The 16,831-nt window shown below is 38.9% G+C and overlaps 2 protein-coding genes across 2 annotated transcripts; one reads left to right on the top strand and one right to left on the bottom strand.

The window, feature by feature from the left end:
- The first annotated feature begins 898 nt into the window (after positions 1–898).
- mat2aa (methionine adenosyltransferase 2Aa) lies at positions 899–9,503 on the top strand. The gene is made up of 9 exons (XM_073477879.1): positions 899–1,240; positions 3,386–3,463; positions 4,538–4,660; positions 5,047–5,159; positions 5,291–5,434; positions 5,658–5,876; positions 5,978–6,160; positions 7,038–7,171; positions 7,280–9,503. The coding sequence occupies exons 1-9, from the start codon at positions 1,147–1,149 to the stop codon at positions 7,380–7,382; spliced, it is 1,191 nt and encodes a 396-aa protein (XP_073333980.1). The 5' UTR covers positions 899–1,146; the 3' UTR covers positions 7,383–9,503.
- Positions 9,504–9,562: 59 nt separating this feature from the next.
- LOC141005837 (prosaposin-like) lies at positions 9,563–15,935 on the bottom strand. The gene is made up of 10 exons (XM_073477880.1): positions 15,714–15,935; positions 15,547–15,605; positions 14,211–14,285; positions 12,442–12,564; positions 12,202–12,306; positions 12,006–12,086; positions 11,668–11,851; positions 10,653–10,711; positions 10,502–10,567; positions 9,563–10,412 (listed from the first exon to the last, which is right to left on the bottom strand). The coding sequence occupies exons 1-9, from the start codon at positions 15,763–15,765 to the stop codon at positions 10,511–10,513; spliced, it is 795 nt and encodes a 264-aa protein (XP_073333981.1). The 5' UTR covers positions 15,766–15,935; the 3' UTR covers positions 9,563–10,412; positions 10,502–10,510.
- Between the last annotated feature and the right edge of the window lie 896 nt (positions 15,936–16,831).

The raw sequence follows: 16,831 nt of genomic DNA, 5'->3' as shown, positions 1-16,831 counted from the left end.
TGTGAAAAAAACTTAATATGCTCACCTCTTCAGGCTGCTGAAAACCCTGAAAGGATAAGTTCACCCAAAAATGGAAACCTTCTCACATTCATTACCTACTCATCCCCATTTAAAAGAAAAGTCGGGTATAGTTTTTAGTCCACAAGACATTTCTGGAGCTTCACAGCAAAACAGCGTTGCAGCATTCTCCTCAACAACTGAGGTAGATGGGGACTTGTTTGAAAACATAAACAAACAACCAAAAAATGGCTTCTTACAGCTTGTTCAGCGTATTCAACATCTCAGGAAGCCCTGAGATCCCAAACTGATTTGAAAAGACATTATTTACACCTTTTTTCAAGCTGAAATCTTCACTGTAGCTGCTAAACTAAAAAAAACATTAGCGCACAACCCATCTGAACAAGCTCTACAACATATAGTGGCTGTAAATAACATCTTTTCAAATCAGTTTGGGATTTTGGGGGCCTCTGGAGACTTGGATTACGCCAGACGAGCTGTGTGGAGCCATTTCTTTGGTTGTTTTAAAACAAGTCTCCATCTACATCAGTTGTTTCGGAGAATGCTGCAACGCTGTTCTGCTGTGATGCTCCAGAAATGTTTTGTGGACTAAAAGCTAGAGTCACTTTCCATCAGCACCAGGGTGAGCAGATAATGACTGAATTGTAATTTATAGGTGAACTTTTCCTTTAAGGCCATAAACTGTGACGAGGAGCCCCTATCTTGATTTAAGGGCTCATAAACTAACTTGTAACTTAAAACAATGAAAGGTTGACACCCAGTAAAAACCGGTAAATCCAGTATGTAACAGTCGTAAAAGTTGTTACCTGATGTTTACCTGATTAATATCTCACCCCGGGGACTGTAGTGTGATCCTAATCAGAGCACGCCCATGTGCACCACATGGTCTGTGCCGTGCAACAACATTGGCTGCAGAGAAATGACTGGAAGCGCCTGAAGAACTTATTCAGCCGGATAAATACAGCTGTCCGAGCCACCCCACACTAAACCCGGCGAGCAGACGGCTGAAGCAGCGTGGTCACCTTGTCAGAGCAGGACACCGAGGTTAATTAAGGCTGTAAAACCCTCTGTTATCCGTACAGCTAACGTCAGCCTGCTAGCTAGCTAACAGCGTGTTTATTGAGAAAAATGAACGGCCATCTGAACGGTCTCCATAACAACTCGCTCATTGATGAAGACTGCTTCCTCTTCACTTCCGAGTCCGTCGGCGAAGGACACCCCGGTAAGTTAATGTGTAACTTGCCTGCCTGTGGGGTAGTTTCAGCTTTGGCCATATTAATTAGCCCGATAGCAGCCTGCTAGTCTTTCAGACAAGGTCATGTGGCAAGTTACTGTTAGCTCATCGTGTTGTTGTGTGTCAGCTGGTCTCCGTCCAGTAAAAAATACCCTGTCCATCCTCTGCAGCTCTGTCAGCACAGGTAAAAAAAAGTAGGACTACACGGTGTGAAGCCTAGCTACATGCAATGCCGATAACCCAAAGAGAGCAACAGACCGTGTACACACAGGGGAAATACAGTTTATTAAGTTAGACTGCCGCGGCTACATGCTAACAACACGGCGGCTAGCTATTAAAGCTAACACCATGTCAGGAGGACTGTTGGTGCCCGTCAGTCACACGTAGCTCCGCGTGTTTGGTTTATTATTTTACATGAATACAACATAAAGTGAAGTGTTAAGCCTACGAAAGCTAACAGTATTTGTATGTATTTAGTTTTTGCACTTTATGGCGGAAATTATTGCCAACAGCCGGACAGTTGCATCATTACAGGGTCCCCACATGTGACATGTGCTCGGCAGCTGGTTTGTTATTGTCCGATCAGGGAAGTCAAGGCCAGGCTGTCACACATTCTCACTTCTAATCATACAGTTAGAAACTTTAGACATTTTCTTTGCAAAAATGAAAAAAAAAAATTCATTCAGAGTTGAAACATTTCAGATCAAATCAATGTTATTTTTAAAGCCTAAAATCAGAATCACATTGCCTCAGTGGGCTTTACAATCTGTACAGTGAACAACGTCCTCTGTCCTTAGACCCTCGATTTGAGTGAGGAAAACCTTGCCGTATTGAGGAAAGAAAGATGGAAGAAACCTCAGGAAGAGCCACAGAGGAGGGATCCTCAATTTGAGCTAAACTTAACTTTTATATATAAAGTACTAATAGTCTGTAAAATAAACTGCCAGGTTTTCTGCACCTTGCTAAACACTATTGAAGTCTAATACAGCAACAACAACCCTACGATGAATCCTACTTTCATGAAGGTTACAGTGTTCAATCACTCCCTATTATATGATGAAGCTGTTTTAAAGAGTCGTTTTGGAGGCTGTAGTGTGTGGTGCTGTTTTGCAGTGTGGGTAGACTAAATGTTTGAACACCTCACAGTCTCCACAATCTCCATAAACACCTTTTTTACTTTTTACCTTAAAAACGCTCTCAATAAAAACATGTTCTGCAGGATTATTGTCCTGTTGGACTGCATTAGATTTTAGCAGGGTGTATATCTGTATCACACAACATGTTAATTGCAGAACTTCTCAGCAGCTTGTCATACAATACACTACAGTTTTCAGTCTTACAGTGGGGGCAGCTCCATTGCAACAGATAATAGGCTTACCAGCAGTCCTAAATATAGGTACTGCAGGGGCTGCCACTCAACTGTGGGTGTAACATAGTCACATCCACATAGTTGCAGAGCGCTAGAAGCATTTTCAGAGATCTCTAATAATGTGGTTCTTTACACTTTGCACTACTTGCATGACAATATACACTGCCTGGCGAAAAGAAAGTCACCCACTGGATTTAACTAAGAAAATGGGCAAGAGCTTTCCATTGGATAATTACTGCAGTGAGTAATGTTTCAGCTGGCAACTGGTGACTGTTGCAGTGAGTAGGTTCTCATTTCTTAAACAACCATGTCCGAAGTCATATCCTGTGGTCGTGGGAAAGATGTTACTCTGTTTCAGAAGGGTCAAATTATTGGCCTACATAAAGCAAAGAAAACAACTCAGATTGCTGAAACTACTAAAATTGGATTAAGATCTGTCCAATGCATTATTAAAACCTGGAGGGATAGTGGTGGACCACAATTTTCGAGGAAGAAATGTGGTCGGAAAATTTTTTTGAATCATCGTGATTGGCGATCACTTAAACATTTGGTGAAATCAACAGGAGAACTCACAGCTATGTTTAATACTGAAAGTAAGAGCATTTCCACACACACAATGCGAAGAGAACTGAAGGGACTGAACTGCTGTGTAGCCTTAAGAAAACCACTTATCAGTGAGGCTAATCGGAAAAAAGGCATCACCATGATACCATTTTATGTGTGTTGACAAGATTTCTGAAAAATACTCATGCATTGCTCCACAGATAAGATTTGTGACCAAATCAGTGATGCCGTGTTGGATGCCCACCTCAGACAAGACCCTGATGCCAAAGTAGCATGTGGTAAGTATTTAACCATAAAGGCTGTCATTTACTGCATGTCATTGTTGAAACATGCATGTGAAAGCAGACGCTTAGAGCAAAACGAAGGTGAGGTCCATTCAGTCCTGTTACTTATTGCAGTTTTTGGTTCCTTTGTAATTGAGAAATGCTTTCAGATTTGTCTTCTACATGTAAATTGTACATGTCAGTTCGAGGAGCCTGGGAACTAATATCCAGGCCTTAATCAGGAAGTTAAAGCTCCCAGCCCAAATTCTTACTTTGTTATCTGGGCTCATGGGGAGAATTTTTGAAATGACTGCTGAGCAGACCTGCCTTAAGCAGAAATGCAGGTGAGGAAAACTGGAAGAGCGACATTTGTTGTTTTGCTTGTGTGGTTGAATGCAACCTCTGGCTATTAACCTGTCAAACAAAATAATTTGCTTCACTAAGTGAAGCGGCTCAACCTTTGCTTTTTAGAGGTAAATTATTTGCATTATGTTTCACTGCTTAAACACTTTGGCCGTTTGAATCTGCCAGAAAAATAAGGCCATTGGCTCCAGACTAATTCAACGTATTGTTCAAAAGGGGGGTGGACCTAAAGTTTTATATAGAGCTGCAACAATTAATAAATCAAAAGCAAATGAATCACCTGCTACTTCGGTAATTGATTTATGTTTAGGTTATTTACGAGCAAAAATATCAAACATTTGACTGTTCCATCTTCTCAGATGTGAGATCTCTTCTTGGTCAAACATTGAAGTAAACTTAACATTTCAGGTTTTTTGGACACTGTGATGAGGATGTTGTGGTGGACGTGTTTCAGTGTTTTTTGATGTTTCATAGACTAAATGATTAATTGATTAATTTAATCAACATTTGATTGATGAAGTTTAACATTATACATCCACATATCTTGAAATAAAAAAAATAAAATAAGTAAAAGTTATTTTAAAACACAAATGTATGAATTGTTACTTCAACCAGCATCAGTTTGACAGCCTGTGTACCTAACTCCCTTTAACCTCCTTGTTCTTAATAATCTATTATACTTAGTCTTACTCTCATCCCTCACGCTGTATGTCATTGTGTTTTCAGAGACTGTTGCTAAGACGGGGATGATCCTGCTCGTGGGGGAGATCACGTCCAGGGCCAATGTTGATTACCAGAAGATTGTCCGGGACGCAATCAAACACATTGGATATGACGACTCCTCCAAAGGTACAGTCATGAAAGGCTGGAACTGTAAATGTAGTTCACATTTGAGATTCATGCAGTTAAAGCCCTCAGGGTTTCAACATTGTTTTCCTGGTAAAATGCACAAATGTGGTTTGTCAACCCTGTAGGCCTTTTACATAATAATGAAGTTGATGCTGAAGGGTTTACACTACAATTGAGCGGATAGTTTAAATTCCACCTGAGATTACATTATTGTGCATGAGACAAATCCACACACACCTGTTTCTCCACTTGAGATGAGACAGATTTAGTTGACATACAAACTGACAGTTTTTAAATTAAAGTGTGTATCTGAAGAGAGGCTCAAGTGCCACTTTGAGGACTGACATGTGAAACAGTTTACTGAAGCTCATTGTCTTGATCTACAGGCTTTGACTATAAGACCTGCAATGTGCTGGTGGCGTTGGAGCAGCAGTCCCATGACATTGCTCAGGGCGTTCACCTGGATCGAAAAGAGGAGGATGTGGGAGCTGGTGACCAGGTCGGAGGGTTCATACATTTGTGTTTGATTCACAGCTTGGGTCACTGCTGCCAGAAATGTGGTGCTGACAGAGTTTGTGATGATATTTTGACCTGTACTCATGCCGTGATTTGGCACTGCACCTCTCACAGGGTCTGATGTTTGGATATGCCACTGATGAGACTGAGGAGTGTATGCCCCTCACTATTGTTCTGGCTCACAAGCTCAATGCCAAAATGGCTGAGTTACGCCGAGATGGAACGCTGCCGTGGCTCCGACCCGATTCCAAAACTCAGGTAAGATAAAGACATGGTGCCTCAATTTTCGCACAGTCCATCTGTTTTACATAGAACAAAACGCTATTGCAGTTTAAAACTCATCAAATACTTTATTTAAATGTGTTTTTCTTTTCCATATGTGCTCTAAATCCTTGGAACTAAAACAAATTTAAAGAATGAACCAAGTAAACTCTACATCCTGTTCAGTTATAAGATATTTGTTATTCCCCCACCCCCCCAGGTGACCGTTCAGTACAGGCAGGATCGAGGCGCCATGGTGCCGTTGCGTGTCCACACCATCGTGGTCTCTGTACAGCACGATGAGGCTATAAGTTTGGACGAGATGTATCATTGTCTGAAGGAGCAGGTGGTGATGGCGGTGGTTCCCAGTGGGTTCCTCGATGATGAAACCATATACCACCTGCAGCCCAGTGGTCGCTTCGTCATTGGAGGACCGCAGGTGACAAGAATTCTCCTGAAGTAGCTGTCATAATGAACAAAATCATGTGAAATGTATATGTCTTGAATGTGCAGACACTTCAAAGTCCTTTGTTCCAACAGGGTGATGCTGGTCTGACCGGGCGTAAGATCATTGTCGATACTTACGGGGGTTGGGGTGCCCACGGAGGGGGAGCTTTCTCTGGGAAGGACTACACAAAGGTAGATCGCTCTGCTGCCTATGCTGCTCGCTGGGTGGCCAAGTCTCTGGTGAAAGCTGGGCTCTGCAAGCGTGTGTTGGTCCAGGTGAGTGTAAAAAGTCATGCCCAATATATGTACATTTGGCAGGATGCCACCAGAGCCCAGTCGATACTTGATTTTTAAGGCTGATATAAATATTTCAATTAAATATCAACTAAATAAAGCACTTTTTTACTTTTTTACAAAAAAATATGATTTTTTTTTTTTTTTATAGACATTTTTTCCTTTCTATGTGCTCTTCCGGTATTTGAACAAACTGCTTTTCTCATTACTTCTTCACTGCCATCATACATTATAGGTATGGAGGACTGGAAGTGCCAAAATCAATACTAAATAAAGAAATTACATTTTTTCCCCATTTTATTATATAATATTTATTATGATTTATAATATTATAGTAGTGTAAATATTTTTTTAATAAAATGTGACATAAATGGATAAATTATTTTGTTTCTGTATGTATTTATTTACCATTTGTATTAATTCACCTAATTGTGTTCCCTTATTTTTCCATTTTATTAATTCTTTTAATTGTATCTGTTTGTTTTTGTATTTACTTTATTATTTTCCCTTTGTACTTCCCCGTATTTGTTTCCACACACTTGTTTTCTTTTCATAATTCTTCATGCATTTCTGCTTCATTATATAAATGCAGGATCTGTTCAATCTTCGATATATTTGCTGATGTAAGCCCATATGGAGTTGCTCCAATATTGAAGTCTAGAAAAAAGCCAAACTTACAGATAACTTTTCACATTTCCATTCCTAAATGTTCTTTAGAAATGGATACAAATTAAAAAACTGAACGTCTTAACATTTTCAGTACTGAAGAAAAAGATGGCACAATATGCTGTAAGTGCATTTTACTTTTTAAAATGTCTCCTGTCTCAGTTAAAGTTCTCAATTCTTGGAACTGTTGTAGGTATCCTATGCTATTGGAGTTGCCCATCCACTCTCCATCTCCATCTTCCACTATGGGACCTCCCAGAAGAGCGAGAAGGAGCTGCTGGAAATTGTGAAGAAGAACTTTGACCTCCGTCCGGGAGTTATCGTGAGGTATCATGTTGTGTCTTGATTCAGCTTACAAACATGCTGCCAAGATCTCATTATACACACCCCACGCATACTTCACATTTCGATAAATTATCCTTTTGTTTGTCTCAGGGAGCTCGACCTGAAGAAGCCCATCTACCAGCGCACAGCAGTTTACGGTCACTTTGGTCGTGACGTCTTTCCATGGGAGGTGCCCAAGAAGCTGAAATACTGAACCCTCTCTCCTCTAATCTTCTTTAGGTGTACCACGGATAAACGTGTGTTTGTCTACCTCCCTCCCTCACCCTCCTTCTCCCTCTTCTTCCTCTTCACACACACACACAGCCACGTCACCACAGCCTCTACTTCATGAAAAGATGCCTGTTTCCTACTTGTTAGCATTGTACACATCTTCAAGAGAGAACAATAGTATTTCAGATGCCAAGATATTAACTAGAAGAGACATGTTGGAAAAATTGTGCGAATAGATTTGAGCAGCATTTGTTCTGCTAGCTCAGCTCAGTTTCTGTATGACTAACGGTCATCTAGTGTCCTTTACACTGCTCATTAAGAGTAAACTAACGTGTATCCCTACCAATCTGATAAGTATTAGTGACAGTATTTATCAAACAATATTCATGGCATATTTCCTATTTCACCTAACTCTGTTGGGTTAACGGCAGTTCAGCATCGCAGAAAAAACATCAGCTCTCTTCTACGCACAACCTTTACCTTATTTGTTTTTGAAGTTTTGATGGCACGTTAGGATCAAACACCTGTCGAGTGCTTGACCCTACCTGCCAATCTTCTTGTGTGCTGTCCCTTCAGGCCACTTTTTTTCTGACGTTTTACAGAGAAGTCAGAAGCTGCTAATGACCTTGTGGTTATGTTGGGCTGCACCATGAAATCACTCCATTTTTGTAATTTATTTTGTTGGTTTAAATGTCATGTGATTGTTCCAAATAATGTTGAATGTGTCAATGTTCTACTGACCAAGATGAAGACAAAGGTACAGCACCACTCCCCCCCTTTCCTGAGAGTGACTCTGGGTGTAGCTACAGAGAAACCCAGGCTCAGTCACCTCTGGACAGGGGCTGCCTTTATCCCGTGGCACCACCATACTTGAAATAATTTATAGAATGGCATTTGATGTGTGCCATGTCGAGTTTTTCTATCTAAAACTGTTTACCACTCAGTTGCACATGTTTTGGCTCCTTCAGTCTTACCTGCACACTGTAAAAGTTCGACTTACATGGAAGAAGATGAAGAGCAGAGCCACAGGCAGACCAAGACAAAGAAATCAGAGGCAGCACACAGGCGGCTTAGTGAATGTAAGACGTATTACTGCTCTCGTCTTCTCAGTTAGTGTTACTGAAGGCTTGTAGATGTTGAATCTTTCACAGGAGTAACACAGCACATTGGTTCTTTGAGATACCAAAAAATGGAACAAGGCTTCTGTTGTCATGTTACATGTACAGTAGTTCCCAAATGAATGTTGAGCTTGCAACTGACGGTTTTCTTTTTATTTATTTGTTTTTAAAAATGTTCGACACTGTACCACATGGAAGTCTTTTTCCTGACAACTTCGCGTGAAACGATCTGCGTTTGTCAAGTTTTCCCCTGTCACTCTTTTTAAAGACTGTTTTACAGAGTGTACTTGCAGCAAGTGCAGATAAATTGAGGAAACATAGGTGCAGAATTGTCCTTCTCCTTGATTTTACTCTTAGACCTGTATCCTCACAATAAAGTTGCACAGGTGAGGCGAAGCCACCAGGGGCTGCAACTAATGATTAGTTGTTGGGTCTATAAAATGTCAGAAAACGATGAAAAAGGTCTATCAGCGTTTCCCCAAAGATCTTAAGATTTTTTTTTTCCTCTTCTGATAACACTATCATCTGGTCTTTAGTTGATCCTCTGGCATAACCTTGTGGTTCCTTCGGTGTACTGCAGAGAAACCTCAAATAGGAGCCATTGAAATGAATCCGCCTCCATCGTCCAGTGAAATGACTCCCAAGGATTTCTTTTTTACATGTTTTGTGTTCTAATGCTCATCCACAGAGGAGACACGTGATTGGTTGGTGTTGTACAGAGAAACCAGCCTGTTTACATCGTCTCCTGCGGGGAGTTTTAAGGTTTCTTTTCTGTTAAATATTTTTTTGTAATCATTAGAAGTGAGTCTGTCAGTGCGGTTGCTGAATGTGTAAAAGTGCCTTGTCTCACTATCTGCAATGCCCCTATCCCCTCCTTACATATTGAACCTGCCCCCCGTCTTCAATAATTCATACTGCGGAGTCTGATTTGTTGTTGAGTTTCTCTTTTGAACCCTTCAAATAAACTGCACTCTTCCTTGTGCTTATTGTGCTGTTGTTTTTTTACTGTTTATTTTGTGTGATAAAGCAGATTTGTGACTCCATGTTAAGGTTGCACTGTAGATTTATTCCAATCGACCCTTAATAATCAGTTAAAATTATCATTTCTACATGGAGGTTCTTTTAACAACCAATGGCAAAATGTTAAAGATAATAAAAAAGGCAGAAGTCAGATTCAGTATCATGAGGCTGTTGGGATGATTGCTTCCTCAGACAGAGTTTAAGTCCAGTAACACAAAACCATGAGATTACTTTCAGTTCTGGATTTCATACACACGTGTTATATAAAAAGCCCATTGACCTTTACTTTGAAACCTCAGCTATTCAAGGTTATGGTCAGAAACTACCAGTGAAATTGGACCAGAGTGCATTGCATTACAAATTCATTTACAGGAGATATATTTGAGCATAATAATAAAAAGAATTGTGATTACTCGTAACAAGGTGGATTTGTGATGTTTCATAGGCCAGAATGTACACTCTTATTAAAGCAGATGAAGCCATGATTCCTTGTACATATAACAGAAAAAAAATGTGGTTAAAAATAGAAAAAAAAGCTCAAGTATACACAATGATTGTAAAACATTCCTTCCTTTCATTAATTCAACTTTCTGATCCTGCTCAAGCTTTCATATCTCGTCAACATTCCTTTTACTCCTCAAGTTCAAATAATCCTTTTGTCCGTACTTTGACAAGCTTAGTCCTGGTTTCACTTCACTCAATGCAGACAGTAAGCACAATGCAAAATCACAAAAAACAGTAAGATATCAAATCAGTATCGCAAAGAAATACTTTCAGGCGGCATGCAGTGTCAAACAGTTAGAGAAATATTTGCAGTTTGACGTTGAAAGATCTGGGTCATCCACAGGGGAGGTTGACTCATTTTTAATCCCACCCTGAAAAGAGAAGTTTGGAAATGTTATATGGTATTGTGTGTTCACATTGCAATATAACTGTTTGAAAACTGTCAAAACATGCCACCTACCTCAACATTTTAAAGCCTGTCAGAGCTGAGAGGCTTCCAGACAAATTTCTGACAGTAGAACATCGTCTGTGTAGAGAAGACACGTCAAATGTGATTGTTACTGAGCATTCATGAGCTAAACAAGTTTACCGGTCGATAGCTGTTTACTTACTCCACATCTGAGAGCAGTCTTCATGTCTCTGCACCTGTATGTTGTCAACGTGCAGGGGTCTGAGAAAGAAACATAGGGACATTGGAATGATAATTGATTCATTGATAGAAAATCAAGTAAGCGTTTGCTGGTTCCAGCTTCTAAAATGAGTAGTGATGGAAAGTAAGTACATTTACCTAAGTACTGTACTTAAGTGCAGTTTTGAGGTACGTCACATACTCCATTATAGTTCAGAGGCAAATATTGTACTTTTTACTTGATTACTTTAGTTACTAGTTATATTGCAGATTAAGTTAAAGGGTACACAATAAAGTGTGTTTACAGTTGTTGAGGAGTACGACTGCATATGTATAAAAGTAGTATAAAGCCTTTTGTGGCTCCAGAGGAAGCTGCATTTAATCTGAAAAAATGCCTCCAGTGATGTCACTCAGTGGCATTGTGGGTCCACTGGTCCAGCATTGCTGGATGCATTATGGACACTTTAAGACAAATTATCAAAATCAGTACAGCAGAACCAGAGATATCACCTTTTCTTTTTTATGCCATTATTCTTCTTCCTGGTGCCTACATTACCCACGATGCAACTTAGCTACTGAGTGACATCACCGGAGACTATTAGATCCAATTTATTAGATCATATGCAGCTTGCTCTGGAGCCACAAAATAGATGCTTTCTCACTTTTTACATATGCAGTAGTTCTCACCAAGACCTGTGAATGCACTTTAATGTGTACAATTTTCTGGATTTATCCTTTAAGTATGATATGTAATGTATATATAATATGTAATATTAACACAGTAAAATATAAATTATGATGTAATATTACAGATTGCAATAAAACGTTATGATCTGTGAGTGGAAATTCACATGCTACCCTGCAGACAAACTATATAAAGTAGTTAAACCACCTTACAGAGTTAGGGTTAGGGGTTAGGGTTAGAGCTAGTGGGTGGACACAACAAGTACTTTAAAGATGAAGCCTTGCACACATCACTGATGTTGAGGCAGACTGACCAACAAGAGGAGCCTCCTGCCCGTGGCACATGTGGATGAGAGCACAGACAGCCTGAGGGGTGGCGTAACTCAGGATGGCGTCCAGCACAGTCTTGCTGAACATGCCAATCACAGCCTCGCACTGGTCTCGGTATTTCGAAGGCACAATATGACAAATCTCCTCAAGCAGTTTGATCACAGCACCCTGAAGAAGAAATGGAGATAAAGGTGAGCGTGCATCATGTCCTCCGCTCAGCCGGAGGTGCTGTCTGGAGGCATTTTGGTGTCTGCTTACATGTGTCTGTGTGGCACAATGAGATAGTGTGTATGTGTTCCTTCACTTAATGAGCATGACTCACCTCAGTCCTTTCTTTAGGCAGCAAGTCCTCCAAAGTCTTGACAAGAAAAATGCAGAAGGTGCATTGTGATGTGGGCTGCACCTGATTGACAGACACAGACAGCAGAGGGAAGAAAGGCCAAAAAGATCAAACGTCAGTCTCTAACATATAATAATATCCTTTTCAAATGAGGTCTTTTGAGCTGTACTTTACTGACATTTTCACTTGTCATAGCAACCCGGAGGGCCTCCTCTACGAAATACTGGAGCATCTTCTCCTGCTTGCCACAGAGCCCAATGATTTTGCAGACCTCCTCTGGTTTCTAGAGAAGATTGAGATGGGACAAAATATGTAGAGAAAAGACTTCCCAAGAAACTCATATCAGTAAAGACTACAGACCATGGCATTAGTATTTAATTTAATAATATTCTGATGCTGAATCCAGCATGCGACTCACGACAACAGCAGTAAGGATGTTGACTGCCACTGGGAGCATCTTCTCCACCTCTTCTTTGCAGATTTTGGCAGCTGACCCTGGCAGGTGGTCACAAATTTTTTCAATGCCATCCATGATCTTTTTCTGAAATAAAACGCAGTATTAGGTGTGTTGGTGTAATGACCACTATGTAAATCTAAACACCAAGTAAACCAAAAGTATGATCAAGAGACATGCATTCATATTTTCTCTGTCAACTGAGTGAAACATTTAAGTGCTATTATTGATAACATAAATTGTTTTGCCAATGCATTTAATCAGTTGAAAAATGGATCAGAGTTTCCTGCCTAGACTTTCCTTGACTGAGTTGGTGCTCTTTTTTAAAATCTCTCAAGTGAAAATAACTTAAACAGCCTAGAAAACCAACAAACATAAAAACTATGAATGGACACCAACTTTTAAATAAACTTACTGAAGCTCAATTATGTTTATAGCAACAAAGTGCTTTTTAAATGAATGATTTTTTTTAATTTAATGTATTATATTTCATATCAGTTTTCATGACAGTGGAGCCTTCACCAGTGCCCCAAGCTAGATAGCGGCTAAGCTAACGTTGGCTCAGTAGCATCTTTATCCTTGTCAAGCTAAGTGTCTGTGGACTGTTAGAAGCAGCTAATTGTTAAAAATGTAATGACCCTGGCATTGTTGCGGCTCAAACTAAACAAAAAGGAGCTAGCTGGATATATTTGGTAGTAACTAGTTGAGTGCATGGTCAGCCAAGAGCGAGGCTGGGAAACTGAACATTTAAAAATGTATCTAATTGCATGAAAAACAACACAATCCTGCAACTATGAAAATAATGTGTGTGTTTGTCTATAAAAATATCTATTTAATAAGTCTTATTTATGCATTTACCTATCTAATATTTGTCAATGTGTAGTTGCATGCACACCTATTGGTGTCTAAAACCATGCAAATGGGGTAGTTTCAGTTTGATGTGATTAGGAATTTGAGATATCTGAGATTTTTGACTTGTCATTTGCACTTGAATACAGGGATACATTACTATTATTAAGTGACAGCTCTTCTTCTGTACACATTTTGTTACATATTTACACTTTGTCTTGTAAAGCACTGTGTAATTAATTAATTAATTAATTAATTAATGTTTGCAAAGAATGTTACTCGATATAACCACATAACAGGCTATTTTTTTATTTTACACAAGCTATTTAATTACAACCCATGGTTTTCACATAAAGGTTAAGGTGACCGGTGAAATGTCTTAACCTGTCTTTTGATGTGTGATTCAGAACAGTCTGAAAAATTGTTCAACATATTTTTTTTAACCAATTTTTCTCTCTTGGGACTCCTCGCAGACCAGATAAAGCTTCGAGAAAAGGGGATCTCTCAGATCAGGTGAGAAACAGAAACTGCCACAGAAATTTCACTTCAACTTTTACTCGACAGAAAATAGGAAGTGGCTTCGCATGACAAAGAAGAAGGGACCTTTCCTTTAGTGTGTGTACGTGTATGTGTGTACCCACAACTGATTACAACTTATTTGCATTTCTGAATGTGATAAGAACAGGTGGAATATATTTCTAAGAAGTTCCTTTTTTAAATTTAATGTAAACCTTCAACCACCAATCTTAGCGAGTATTTGAGATAGTGCAGTGTGTATTTTAATCTTGACTTATGAATATGGACATTCACAGTGTCAGTAATATCAGTGAGTAAATATTAATCCTCTGGAATGTGTTTGCTGCTTAGTAGACTATTATACTCACCTGGAGGTCTTTGTTGGAGAGCAGGTCATCCAGGAGTTCAAATATTTGGGTGCAATCCTTGCAGACGTCCCCATTCTGAGTTTAAAGTCACATGATGGAAATAAATTAACGTCTGAAGTGATTTAATCACTCGCACATACCAGATGCCTCATTCCAAGTTGAGATATGTTTGTAAACAATACTTCTTGTTTGTGAAAAATCTGTTATTTTCAACATTCATCTAAAACATATTTAATGAGGAAGAGATTTGTGACTTCACGAGTTTCACAAGATTAAAACTGAAACAGTAGAAAGTATTTCTTGGAGTTGAAGAGACTTCCTGATTTTGAAGAAATGCAAATCTCAGTTATCTTTGTGAGAAGTCACCACTTTTGCCTTACATTTATTATATTGCCTCTGATTTCATTGTGTTTCAAGAATTGCAGGGTTTGTCTTGAAGAATTCATTATGTCTCCAAAATAGTATTGGAGAGAAATTTTTATTTTATGTGACTTGCTACTGCTACAGCAAAATTTCCCTTGCGGATTAATAAAGTTATTTTTATCTATCTTAACTTTGTACATTTACTCAAGTACTGTACTTGGATAAAAAGTTTGATGCACTTCTACTTTTCTATAATTATGCTATTTTATACTTCAGCTCCACTACATGTCAGAGAGAAGCATTGTACTATTTACTCACTACACTTATTAACAGATATAGTTACTAGTTAATTTACAGATTAAGATATTAAAGAAAAAAATATGATCAGTTTATAAAATACAAGGCATTTTTAAGAGTAACAAGCTGTTTCCAACCTTTTTGCTTGCGACCACTTACAATGAAACATCTTTCAAATGTCTGAGTTGTTCCACCAAAGAGAGATTTCCACTCTAAACTTGGTTAAACTACCTTACTGTATATAAAATGCATCAAGCGCCAACAGTTAAGTGCTTTACAGTGATTCTTTTAAATAGACTTTGCTGATAATACTTTAACTTGAGTAGGATTTTGGACTTTTGATTGTAATGGAGAATGTATTTTCAGTCTGGTACTCTTAGTTAAAGGTGTTGCAAGCGATTCTAGGAAAAGATGGTGGTCAAATACAGATGCTTTGGGTGGGTCGCTCAGGTTGAGCCACCAACCTAAATCATCGATGTGTGATGACCTAGGTTGTTAAATGCATTATAACAGACACTTTTAGTACACAATTTAGAAAATGTTTTCATAAATGTTATCCCTGAATGTCTTCGATTAATCTATGATTACATTTTCTTGAAATATTTGTTGTTTTTGTAAGACGTTACTATTTGATTGCAAAATATAGTTTTGTTACAAGACATCAAAAATGACTTACTGGTCTTGGGGCATCTGGAACATCTTGCAAAGCGTTGACATTAAAAGCTGAAGTCAAAGCTGCAGGGGGAATATTCATCATTAATAATCCTCATTGTAATATAGTAAAACAAAAATGTACAATTTAATTCGTAATACATAGTCTTAGTATAATTATTGTAATCTCACCACAGCCTTCAAGACAAATGAAGAGAAGCACAGTAATCTTGAGCCAGGCCATCCTCCTGTTGTTTTTAGGCTTTTAGTTGAATGTCTTCTCTCCAAATGTGTACAGGGAACTGCGAGTGCTGCTTATATGTGACAGGGCCCATCTGCCACCTATAGCCCCCACCAACCAGATTTTGAGGGGGAACAAAACAACCTCATGCTGGTTGATAAGAGTTGTTTTCAGCATAGCGGAACAGTTTTTTCTCTCTCTCTCAATAAGCTAATATTAGCCAAGTTTCATATTCAGTTCCTCACACCAATGTGTGACAACTTGACATCATGAAGACAAAGATGAGTTTACAAATGTACTGTAATTATATTTACAATATGCAGTGGCTGTCATCATCATCTTATCCAATAGTTTGATTCATTCCAGCTGTGACTACTATATTTTGTAGTTTTGTCTGTTATCTCAGGACAATCTGAGTTGGTGTTATGGTGAAAAAGACCTTCTTTCCTTGGCTCTGTTGTAGTAAAAACAGCTGCACTGCTGCATATTCCCTCTCCTGATGCTGTTTAAACTCTAATTTACTACAGTATATGTACAGTCCTGTTTCACAACGCCATAGACTGATTTCTAATTTCAGTTTTGGTCTTAGAAAATCAAGGGAGACATGTGATCCTTCTGCTTTGAAGCAACCCTCTCAACCTCCGAGAAATCGTACTCTTATCAGCAAATTATTAGACAAAACATGTACGGCAATCTGACCCACCATATAATCTCATCATTTGACATCTTCTGACACGCCTGTCATACTAAATCTGATGTTTATACTTTTATAACTGTTTACTTCAGGTTGTAGGTTATTGTTGTCCCCTACAATTTGTAGGTGTGAAGATAGTTTGGCTTGTGGATGTCAACGCTTTTCTTCAAAAAGCAGTATTTTATTATTAAGTGCATCTTTTTGGACATGGACATTTTACTCTGGCGACTCCCAGTGGTAGCTTTGAAAAAGACACTGTGCCAGAGCGCAGTACATGCCTACCTTCCTGTCCCTTAAATCTAACCAGGGAACACTGAGATAAATTCATGGAAGCAACACAGAGTTTTCATTTTCCCTAATAACAAAAACCTTTGC

This window comes from Pagrus major, chromosome 12 (genome assembly GCF_040436345.1).
Source record: "Pagrus major chromosome 12, Pma_NU_1.0".
NCBI classification, from domain to species: Eukaryota; Metazoa; Chordata; class Actinopteri; order Spariformes; family Sparidae; genus Pagrus; species Pagrus major.
This window is presented reverse-complemented; position numbering and strand designations above follow the sequence as displayed.

Excerpts from the sequence above, each read along its gene's own strand:
- LOC141005837 (XM_073477880.1), bottom strand. The coding sequence starts at position 15,765 with ATGGCCTGGCTCAAGATTACTGTGCTTCTCTTCATTTGTCTTGAAGGC. Across the intron at positions 12,565-14,210 it reads TCTCCAACAAAGACCTCCAG|AAAAAGATCATGGATGGCAT; the intron begins GTGAGTATAATA and ends GTTTTATTTCAG. Across the intron at positions 12,307-12,441 it reads ACATCCTTACTGCTGTTGTC|AAACCAGAGGAGGTCTGCAA; the intron begins GTGAGTCGCATG and ends AATCTTCTCTAG.
- mat2aa (XM_073477879.1), top strand. The coding sequence starts at position 1,147 with ATGAACGGCCATCTGAACGGTCTCCATAACAACTCGCTCATTGATGAA. Across the intron at positions 5,435-5,657 it reads GACCCGATTCCAAAACTCAG|GTGACCGTTCAGTACAGGCA; the intron begins GTAAGATAAAGA and ends CCACCCCCCCAG. Across the intron at positions 7,172-7,279 it reads CGTCCGGGAGTTATCGTGAG|GGAGCTCGACCTGAAGAAGC; the intron begins GTATCATGTTGT and ends TGTTTGTCTCAG.